Raw genomic sequence first — 12,293 nt, 5'->3', positions numbered from 1 at the left:
AGGTGCACAAACAAAAACCCACAAATTCTGACAAACTCCAAGCATTGATTCTGCAAGAATAAGCTGCCATCAGTCAGGATTTGGTCCAGAAGTTGACTGACAGTATACCAGGGCGATTTGCACAGGTCTTGAAAAAGATGGGCCAACACTGCAAATATTGACTCTTTGCATAAACTTAATGTAATTGCAGGGCCAGGATGTTATATCAGTAATACAAGTGACTTGTGTTGACATTTTCTACATTATGTATTTGTGTCTAACTCGTTGATAGCAGTGCCAGCACAGCGGTTACATCAAGTGCTTTTCGTGTCTAGAGGCAAGGGTTCAAACGCCACTGGGGTGTAGTTTCTTCTGTTTACTCCAGCTTCTTTTCACTACAAATTGATCCTGTATATGTAAATGTGGGAGTATGCAATGAACTACCATCTCAGTCACAGTATTTTGCATTATGATTCAAATTGGCAAGATAAGCATTGGTCGACTACAAACCTGAGAAAGAATAAGTAAGTTTACAAAATGGATAAAATGGTTGACAAAGTATGCATCAATTGTCTCAGATTGGCATCTCATCTGGGAATGATCATTTTAAACCTTTACGCATTGGTACATTGCCTGACTTGTTGTTATTATTAAACACTGCAATTAATGTATCACCAGAAATCTCTTATGTATTTCATATTTCCATAATCTGAGTGAAAAAGACACATCTTTAATAATCATCCAGGGATGATACAGACAAAAAATGCCTCATTAATAAATGCAGTAAATTACAAGCAACTGTAAATTAGATGGCTTGAATTAGACCAAGTGTTAATCTTGCTATTATGATACTTGTACTTGTAAAGAAGGCCTAGTGACCCTACAATTAAACCATTGGCATTATGCCAAATCTGTACAAACTGAAACTGTTGAGACAATTCTTGGTAAGAAAACAATGGTCTACAGCAGATGTTCTCAGAAAACATTTCTTCAAAAATATACTCCATTTCAGAAACACTACTAGTTTATCTTAAAATCTTTACTATGGACTTATTATAATAAATGCATCTATTGCTTAAAAACATAAAAAATAATATGGATACATTTTCAAACCCACTCAATCCAGTTCTGGGTCACATTTTACTGGAATCCATCCCAGCAGGATTGGGAGTAAAGCAGTAAGAAACACATTTGGATAATTTAAAAACTGCAAAGTATCAAACAGACACAGTGTGCCCAAAAAAATGATTTTGCAAAATCTGACAGACAGCAACTGGATGCATCATTCAAACCCATAGGTCTATGAGTCGGCAAAGTTAACTACTACACCATCGTACTGTCCAAAATTTACAAACAAAAGAAAATACACCATTTATTGGGTCTGTTTTATACTAAGAAGAATCACGACTTAAATGTTTTTAAAAGATCAACTTTCCTGTCTTTTCTTTGACTGAAGGAACTGTTATCTTCTTAGTAACCCATTTTTCCAGGTGAGACTCAAAGAAGAAGCATTATCTACAGAATTAAATTAAAGGTAATAACTTCTGCATATAAAGTCCATTAATTACTCACCTTCCACATCAGGGCTTAGATAGTTGCGGACTTCGCTCAGAATGAAAGTTATATCCTCTTCCTTAGGCACTGGATGAGGAGTGACTTCAGTGGGAGTGTCTGTCGTTCCAGCAATAGTCATTTTCTCCCATGGTAAGAAGAAGATAACTCGTCCATCACTTGTAGCTGGGTCTAGAAGACCCATTTTGTCAGGGCTGTGAGAATAAAAATGTTGACTGCATTAACCTTTCCTGTACATGGGTGTGATCAGTGTACTCCTGGTACAGGGAGGTACCGAATAGTCGTGTTTCTGTCTACAGTCTACCAGAGAGATTAATTTCTATCATTTAAATTCAATGAGAAGCAAAATCTAATCAGTTTTCATTCTTTTAATTGTCATTATGTATTTATCACTTAAGAAAATAATTCACTTTGTAAAGTGCAAGTTTAAAAATGAATTATAATGTTTAAGGAAACAAGAAAAATCATGTGGTATAGAGCTGTTCCAATACTATATAATGTGCATATAACATATTTGCAACACATTATTTTAGTAAATTTAAAAGGCATTTTCTGCATTGACAAATTAGGAGAGGCAATAAGATATATTAATAAGGTTGGACAAGCCTTAGTCATGACAAAAATTTCATGAATGAGAGTCGGGCTATTTGTTACCTGTAATAACCAGGCATGACGATGTGCACACCAGCACTAGGCTGACAGATGTTAGGGATATTCTGATCATCCATTTTCCGCAGTGAATCTGTGAAAGGTCCCGTGGCATTGATAACACATTTGGCTCTGACATCAAATTCCTGCCCTATGAAAGAAAACAGCATCAATCATACAGGCCTATTCATCTCTGTTCACTGACAGTTCAGGATTATTAATTTATTACTGAACATATCTCGGTAATGGAGTAGATCTTATTGGTTTAGAGATGACTTCACTAGAGCCATAATTAACGAGGGCTGCATGCAGTACATGCAGTTTCCATATTGTGTCAAAGGAAAAATTGAGATCCTGATCTCATAAGAAGAGAAGCTTATCAAACAATATTTACATTTGACTATAAGTGGTGCATAATTAGGAGGTAGTAGCATATCCTGCATAGTAACACAATTTATCCTTTAATTGTCTCAGCTCACAATAAAAGAATTAATGCTAAACGCAACTAACAATAACACCCTAATCTGCAAGTAAAAAATAAGTCCATTAAGTCATGAGGGCTTTCAGAAAAATAAATGGAAGCCACACGTTGTTTAATATAAATGTTATTGGTATCCATTTCATTTTTAATAATGTATCATTTTTAACTGGAGAAGGTAGCAATAATCTGTACTGGATGATGTGCATTCTGTATTATAAACTTAAACAAAAGTAAAGGTACTATAATTAACAATAAGTAGAATTAGAAAATGTAATGATAGATAGATAAAAGTGAGACATACTGAGGTGTTTTCCATTCATTTAGCCCCCTGCTGCAAAATTTCGCATTAAGAAAATATTCAGGGAGGAAGTGACACTGGAGTAAAATCTAAACACTTCCAAACAGAAAATGTAATTTATTGTGAAATGTTTATTATAACTTTCAATCAATTACTTTTTTTTTGTCAAAGCACCCAACAATAAAGCGCTATAATTTAATGGCTATGTAATGTTTGATGGGATAATATTGTAAGGTGTTTTAAAAGACATTTATTTTACGCTATGTACTAATATTAAAAGCACCTTTTAAAATCCTTACTAAATCTGACTTGTGTGGTGATATTTTCAATAAGTAATTCTCTTCAAAATGTTCATGATGAGTGATCTCTGTATAATTTTAAATGTATTTAAGGCACTATACTTATGAACATCAGGGGGCAGTCATATACAGAGATCACAGAGTCATGCCTCATCATGTCACATTAGAGAACAATTCCTTTAAGACCCAGAGGTTTCATTCCGGATTCATTCATGCTCATGACATTTAAAAGGTAAGTAGGGCCATTTTCAATGCGCTAATTTGGTAATGCACTGCTACCAGATCGAGTAGTTCTGAAACGCCATAAAGGCCTTATAAAATATTCAGGCTTAGCATTCTTACAGTGTGTGAATATGGCAATTTCCAGGAAAAGAAAGATTAATTAAGAGTAATTGAAAAGTAATTTAAAAAACAGCAAAATCTCCATAACGGTTTGAATTTGCTGAAACATACATTGCATTTCTACCTGTTATAACATCTCTGCAGCGAGCACCACAGACCCTCTCCTTTCCAGTTTCAGGATCTGTCTTCTTTAGTATGCGCATGACTTCTGTGTAATTGGCTGTGGCAGCACCATACCTGGCAGCAGTAAGGGCGATGGCAAGGTTCATTCGTGCATCATTGTGCTGTCCTGCAGCATGGGACAAAACCAAAGACAGGACATGAGTCACCTCCAGCCAGTGACTGGTGGTATGGAAGTGTGTCGGAACCGATATGTCACATCTGTCCCTGTCACAATGAATATAAATGATGAATGGTTGGGTCTAACAAACATTACATTTAAAGATGCAGCAACTCTTTGGTCTACTTAAGCTTGCCTGTCAGGCGATGTATTGTGAACTGTGAAACAGCACAATTAATTGGCAGGGTTTCATGTTAAAATAGCTACTAAAAGCACTGCACTGATGATAGGGAATCTTAATTAATAAGCATGTCTAGCAAATAAGAATTGAAGCTAAAAAGAGTATTTCATACTATATATATAGCAAAAAAAATCTGTTTCAGAGTCTGAAATTCTCAGTGTTATATAGATGTCATAAAAATTCAAAAAGATTAAACACCCTTCAAAAAAAATAAGAAACTGAAACTATTCTTTAAATAATTGATTGATTAATAACACTTCAAAAGAAAAAAAATAAACTTGATGCTTTAAACAAGGAAGACAATATTGATTAAAGATGATGTCAAAAGCTTTTGAATCAAAGTCATTAATTCACCATTTACAAAATATTTATTATAATTGGCATTAGTGTTTTGCTACTTAAGATACATTACATGAAACCATTTAATAATATGAGGGAAAAAAATCTTGTATAGAGATTTATGGATTAATCCTTTAGCAGCTTTACAATACCAGAAATCTATTCTCAAAGTCGCAAGGTCATAAGTTTTGTAATTTAAATTAAAGGGTTTAAAAGGTGACAAATGAACAAAGCCTGGTTTCATTAGGAAGTGATTCTTATGTACATCATTAAAGATTTATTGCTAGAAAATCCCTGGTTAAAGAGAACTGAGAATAGAGATGATTAATCACTTTTAATGTTGGTGTCTTGAGAGACTTCTTCTATTTATTATTGCCAGAGAAGTTCAAATCCTGAATGTTGGCTGGGAGGGAAATGGTTCTGCATTGCAGGGGAACATTTTCTATGTGGTCTGAATTTGTAACAACTAGGGGCTAGGTAACTGGTGGTCTGTTAATGCTACAACATGCTAGAAGCAATTCTGTAAGCCAAAAATCTGTTTTAAAGGCCACATTTTAGAATTAATTACACAGAAAAAATTATAACTTGTGCCATATCATGTTAACACACAAATACAATGATTATATTAAATACAAAGCACTTGTAATTTAGAAGAAAGTATTTTTAGGTCAAGCAGCTTAGTTCATGCAAGAATTTTCTGATTCCCGCTGTAAGGTAGAACAAGATAATAAAAACCACCACAGAAAATCAAAACTTGTGACTCTGTAAATCTAAAGTGTTACAGTCACTAAAAGTGATATGAGCAGCCTTGTGTGACCACATAATGTTCAAATGTTATTACATCAAGATACAACTGTTCCAGAGTTAGGCCAGACAAGCATTTTGAGAAATCATTCTAACATCTTGCAAGGACAGATTCTGATGAGACATAACAATGATGTCTGAATAAGATCATTGTGACTGACAAACCAGGCTTTATTCTAAGAACATTTATATAAATTTCATGACTTATATTGTCAAAATATATCTGGTGATATTCAGCAGTTCTTCCTTTTTTGAATGTAGTATATGGTTTGTTTCAGTGAAGTCTGAAGAGAATAAAATTTGTTTGATCAGTTCTGTGATAAGCCAATCGAAAATATTTATAAATCCATTCAGGGTTAGTTAGTATGTAGCTATGCATTTAGCAGTGTGGCTGATTGCTTTAGTGAATATGCCCTCCAATGGACTGGTGTCCATTCCAGAACTGGTTCCTGAATTGCTGAATTACATCAAATGCTGCGAGTATGAGCTCAGGTCCACTGCAGCTGTTAAACTGAATTATGAAGAATTAGAAAACTGATGAAAAAGTGAATGGATATAAAACAGATATTAAAATGTATTCACCTCTTTAAAATTAAACCTTCATGGATAAATCTTTTGTATCATTTTGCTCATCTTGATTGCTTCCCCAAATTAGTTACATTCAATTTCTCATATTTCAGCTATTTATGTACTTACATGCTCCTTTATTACATTAAATATTACAAAAACCACCACAAAGCTTACTCAATGTAAAATAAATATTAATAAATATCAGCTTTTACAAACATAAAACTAAGCTAAAACATAAATACATGCATCAATATTATTTTGTATTGATATTAGTTCTAATTCCCATGGTAATCTACATATATACAAATAATCACAGAGCAAAGGCAATTTAATATATGACTCCCTGGAGGTGGCTATAGTTCACAGTCTTGCCCCCACCCCAACCTCAAACATAATCCCCGATTCCTGGAGGAAAAAAATGCAATGAAGTGAGAAAAATTCTGCAGCGGGACAAAACGCTCCAAAATGACAGAGACAATAATGACAGTGAATTTCATGTCTCCCAGTCACAAGCTGGAAATGCTTCACTGGGCTGACTTGTCCAATTAAATTGTTGCAGGTACAGCAGGAGATGCAGTTATCATCTGTACGCTTCTAGGAATTATTCCTCTGGCTAAAACAGGGCCACACAAAACAAAGGACTTGTGCTTTCTTAAAGAAGAAGAAAAATGAATTTATTTGTTTTTAAGGATATTGCAGAAACCCAAGCAGCAAAAGAATAAACATAAAACAGTATAAACATATTATATATAAATATATTACATATAAAGTATATTAAGGTTAGTATTCTATATGGAGATTTTTAATGTATTGTTGTCAAACATAAAACACTTATGTACATACATATTCTTTTATTTACACATACATTAAAACACACACACAACATAGTAGGCATAATGCACTGTATATATGTTAAAACTGGCAATTGACTCCATATGATTTTCAGCTGTTCAGATTTTAAAATTGACTACTTATATAGACAGAATACATCTTGGAGACAGAAGGACATAATGTCTTGGTATGAATCCATATATATGTGCTAACTGAAATCACTCTAACATGATGTTAGGAAAAATCCTAAGAGAAATAAAATCATGCAGTCAAAGACCAATTTCTAACACAGAAGGTCACATCCTAAAATGTCACAGTAATGCACTGAATAATTTTAAAGTAACAAAATTACATAGAGTATGTAAATATTAAAACATGTATGTAAAAATTAAACTGATTTTACAGTTCTCTTTTTTTCCTGCTGCTAGACATTTCTGTATGCTTTCTGGCCTTTTTTCCCCACAAGTCCTTGAGGAAAGGTTGCACAAACATTACATCTTTTGGCATAAAAAAAGCCTTTTCCAAATACCATGAATTCTTTCATTAACTCCACTATAATGCCTTCTCTCCAGCTTTACTTCAGCTACATGAGCAGACTTGACAGATCACTGCTCAGATAGCAGCCGCATTCCCTTAAAATATGTTGCCTTTTTGCTGTACAAGGGAATCCAGATATCAACAATTGCTAAATGAAGTCTGACATATACCCCAAAGAAACAAAGTTGCGAGTTTGCGTCTACAAAGAAAACCTTGAGTAAACAGGACATGCTATGTACACCCGGGCTAACAACCAACATATGCTTTGTTTTTCTGATGCCAAGACAGAGCACAATTAGCCTCAAGTAAAGAAATCTCTGGGACTAGTTTACATTAAAATGCCTGGTAGCTATTTTGTTTTCTAAATCAACAAAAATTATGCTGTTTTTTTTTATTTATTGTAAAATACTTAGTTAAAAGTGAAGTATTTTTAAACATGTCTTTAATGCTCAAAACCAAGGAAAATCATTTTGTGAAATAATTTCGTATGCCAGTTTTTCAGCATTTAAAAAGACCACACAGACATTTTTTTAAGAACCTCTACAAAACGTCTCAAAATTTTAATGAAAAATGTTACAGTTTTTGGTGCTCCATCCAGGGACAGTTCCTGTTTTGGACCTGATATTGCATTGAATAAGGCCACCCATGACAATGAAACCAATTCATCAGAATTGAGAATGTTATGCTATTTAACCTCCTTTGTGTCTGTACTTTAGGCCAAATTGTCTTTTTTTTAAAAACTAACATTTAAAAATTCTCCCAGTTTATTTAAACTTTCACATTTTCATTTCAGTGTTTGCTCTCACACTAAAGTGCTTATCTAGTTTTATTGAGCAGTCATTAAAATTATCCTCACTTCCTTTACAATGGTCTGTTACGACAGTATGTCTTCTCATTCAAAACAAAAATTATAGCGCGTTGTTCGGACAGCAGAAAGGATTGTAAACCTGAAGCTGGACTGTGTTCTGCACCTCAAGATTTAGACGTGAGCAGACAATAAAATTAAAAATAAATACACTCACCCGATTAACCATCTATTTCTATTTCCATCGCAAAAATATTACTGGTCATTCAGAGCATTAACTACTCACCATACAAACGGCTTATCTTCAACTGTTGTCACTGTGGTCAATGAAAACTTTTGATGTATCTCAGTATCTCAAATAATCCTGCCCAACTTAAATAATGGTTACTATTTAAGAATTATACTGTATTGGGTTTTATGCAATTTCATATGTTATCATATTGTTTAATGTATTTGCTGTGCATTATATCATTATTTATTGTCGTTACATACAATTTTGTCATGGTGTATTGTCAATTGTATTTAAATATTGGTTTATGTATGGTTGCAACACCAATACAAATGTGTAACAACTGAATTGACAGACAAAAAAGTTCATATCAGTTGTTTACAGAGTTGACATTGTTTTTGGTAGTTTTTGATCATGGACTTGAAGGAATAAAAAATAAAAATCCTACTTCCAATAAATAGGACTCCTTTGTTTCCACAAAAAAGTCAACCAAGTACAAACAGATCTGTTGTGTTCACATTATTAATCCATCCATTTTCTATGCGTGCTCTGCCCAGTTCAGGAGTTGGGGGGAGTGATGGGGGCAGTTTCAGATGCAAAGTGGGAATTCGCCCTGTATAGGGAGCCAGTTTGATTATAAACATTTGTCATATGAAAAAGCTTTATTTTATATAGGGCCTTCCTATAATGAACATCATCACAAGGGGTTCCCCAGGTTCTCTGTAGTATATTTTTACAAACGTTTAATAATTGGAGCATATAAAGTTTTTTTAGGGTCATACAGTGAATCAGTGGTGGGGATTTTTATTAGTGCTAGGACAGTCTTTCCACACAATCAATAGCAAATGTAATTATAAAAGTGTCTAATTGTTTCTGTGCCTCAAGTCCTACATTAATAGTATAACAAGTAATGACTATGACATACGAACATTAACATGAAAATATAATGCATGCAGTATATTTCAGATAAAACACTGCATTTATTTTTTTTTCCTTTACAATTTTTTCCCTCTCCAACCCATTTTGGTTTTTGCAGGTTTCAGAGTATTATTTATACTTATACTATACTTATATTTATTTATTTAAAACATGTGATGGACTGGCACCCTGTCCAAGGTTTGTTCCTTGCCCTGTACCCTATGGTTGTTGGGATAGGCTCCAGGAAACCCCCACAACCCTGTTCCGGACTAAGCAGGTTAGAAAAAGACTGACTAACTGACCATTCACTGCAAACCAAAAAAAAAATAGATAGCCTTTTGGACTAACAGCACATACTACACATATGGAAAAGATGGATTAATTTTTGGACCTTATAACCACTTATGCAAAAGAAAATTATTTTTATTTTAAATGTTCACCTCTGCCCTTTTCTAAAGACAAGCAGGAAAAACTACAGGAACGAACACTGATCAGCCACAACATTAAAACCACTGACAGGTGAAGTGAATAACATTGATAATCTTGTTGCAATGGCACCTGTCAAGGGGTGGAATTTATTAGGCAGCAAGTGAACAGTCATGTTCTTGAAGGTGATGTGCTATAAGCAGGACAAATGGGCAAGCATAAGTCTCTGAGTGACTTTGACAAGGGCCAAATTGTGATGGCTAGATAACTGGGTCAGGTCATCTCCAACATAGCAGGTCTTATTGGGTGCTCCTGGTATACAGAGATTAGTACCTACAAAAAGTGATCTAAAAAAGAACAACCAGTGAACCGGCAACAGGGTAATTTGCATCCAAGATTCACTGATGTGTGTGGGGAGCAAAGGCTTACCCATCTAGTCTGATTCCACAGAAGAGCTACTATAGCAAAAGTCCTGAAACACCTAATGCTGGCCATGAGAGAAAGTTGTCAGAACACACACACTACATCACAGCTTGCTGCTTATGGAGCTGCATAGCCACAGAAAAGCCACAGTGCCCATGTTGACACCTGTCCCTTGCTGAAAGTGCCTACTATGAACACATGGGTGTCAGAACTGGACTATAGAGCAACGAAAGAAGTTGGAACAGTTTGATGAATCATGTTTTCTTTTAGATCATGTGGAGAGCCGGGTGCAAGTGTGTCATTAATCTAGAGATGAGATCTAGAGATACTGTAAGAAAAAGGCAAGCCAGCAGAGGCAGTCTGATGCTTCGGGCAATGTTCTGCTGGAAAACTTTGTGTCCTGGCATTCATGTAAATGTTATTTTGACATGTACCACCTACCTAAAGATTGTTGCTACCACATATACCTCTTCAAGGTAACAGTATTCTCTGATAGCAGTAGCCTCTTTAAGAAGGATAATGTGCCCCTGCCACACTGCAGAAATTGTCCAGGAATGGTTTGAGAAACATGACAAAGAGTTCAAGGTGTTGACTTGGCCTGCAAATGTTCCAGATCTCAATCAGATCGCATATCTGTGGGATGGGCTGGAAAAGCAAGTCTGATCCATGGAGGCCCCACTTCACAACCTACAGGGCTTGAAAGATCTGGTGCTGTCGCCTCGGTGCCAGATACAACAGAACACCTTCAGAGGTCTTGTAAAGTCCATGCCTTGATGGGTCAGAGATGATTTGGCAGCATGAGGGGGACCCACACAATTTCATTTGGGTGGTCTTAATATTGTGGCTGACTGGTGTAAGGTTTACTCTGAATGTGACAGAGCACTATTGAACAAGAGAGTTTTTAATAAGCATGCAATGTCAAAGTAATAGAAAGAAGCAGTTTTGCTAAACTTACCATCATAGTAAACAATTGCTGCCACAAGCTGGTCTTTCTTGAGCATTGGAAACAGCTCTAGAGCTTTTGACTTATCGAGGATATAGCTACTTTTTAAGCACTGGCTTCCTGAGACAAGATCATACATCTTTATACCAGCCCAGTAATAGGGCAGCTGCCACCATCTATAAAGAAACAAAAATATACATTGTCCGGGTAAATCGCAGAAGCCATTAATAGCAAAAATACTAATCTAATAGCTGCAGAGATTTAAAGTATAAAGTGTGAAAATGACCATTTAGAAGCAATGTTTATAAACAAAGTACACTCAATTTTAAAACTGATATATACTGTAGATAAAAAGAAAATGAATAAACCCAAAAATGACTGTTTTCTACATGTTGACTAAGATTTCTAAAGTACTGCAAATTAATAATTAACTCCAGTACTGGGCTTAAATGCCTATCAGATGTCATTAATCTGTCAATTGCCCCATTATTTAATTTTTTTACAACAATAATTTAATTTATCAAACACTGCATTTTTATTAGCTTGTATACTCAACTACACTTATAAGCTGGCACAAAAAAAATATTGTCAATTACAAAGTTCAGCTAAACATGACCCTGTAGCCATCATGTGCAACAGCCTTTTGTTTATTTTATTTAATTCAATTTTTATATGCATTTAAATTTTTTTTTCTCCTTTACTAGATATTAGAAAAAAAAGCTCTGATATGCTTGTGCTTACTTGTATACTGGAAGCATAATAGGCAATGGTCCAGATAAATGAGGAGCTATTTTCAAGAGGTTAGAGCGTTCATGTAGTGCCTCTTTAACCATTAAATACTAAAAAGAAAAAAAAAATCCATAAAACCAAATTTAAGGTAATTCATAATCAATGTCAAGTTAAACTTTATTATCCCTGAATGAGAAATTGAATCTTTTATGTGAATTACAGCTGAATAACAAAATGTATCATGCAAAAGAAACAGAATATGCAGAAGAATATAAAAGAATGAAGCTAAGCATTTCTACAGGCTTGGGTTTAAATTCCTTCCCAGGCAATGTCTATGTGGAGTTTACACATTCTCTTTTTGTTTTCCATTTGTATCTAAAAGACTTGAGTGTTAGCTTATTTGACTTCGTATGACTGAGTGTGGGTGTGGATTTGCATATAACTGGTGCCCCAGCACACTGTATGCTCATGACAGGGAGTAGCCCCCTACAACATGACACTGGATAAGCAAGTTCAAAATGACTGGATGAATGGATATACAGTATAAAAAATGCTGACGTATATACAATTTGCATGGCATCCATTTCAATCCTCATTGA

General features: G+C 34.8%; 1 protein-coding gene across 1 annotated transcript in view; it reads right to left on the bottom strand.

Annotated features, from left to right (window-relative positions):
* Nucleotides 1-12,293, bottom strand: part of gpd2 (glycerol-3-phosphate dehydrogenase 2 (mitochondrial)) — a 165,341-nt gene that overhangs the window by 55,786 nt on the left and 97,262 nt on the right. The window contains exons 5-9 of the mRNA XM_039757438.1: nt 11,707-11,804; nt 10,978-11,141; nt 3,744-3,908; nt 2,206-2,350; nt 1,552-1,745 (exon numbers count right to left, since the gene is read on the bottom strand). Coding sequence (XP_039613372.1) covers nt 1,552-1,745; nt 2,206-2,350; nt 3,744-3,908; nt 10,978-11,141; nt 11,707-11,804 — 766 coding nt within the window. The remainder of the gene's footprint in view (nt 1-1,551; nt 1,746-2,205; nt 2,351-3,743; nt 3,909-10,977; nt 11,142-11,706; nt 11,805-12,293) is intronic.

This window comes from Polypterus senegalus, chromosome 6 (assembly GCF_016835505.1).
Source record: "Polypterus senegalus isolate Bchr_013 chromosome 6, ASM1683550v1, whole genome shotgun sequence".
NCBI classification, from domain to species: Eukaryota; Metazoa; Chordata; class Cladistia; order Polypteriformes; family Polypteridae; genus Polypterus; species Polypterus senegalus.
The sequence above is the reverse complement of the archived record's forward strand: the minus strand, read 5'-3'. Positions and strand labels throughout refer to the sequence as shown.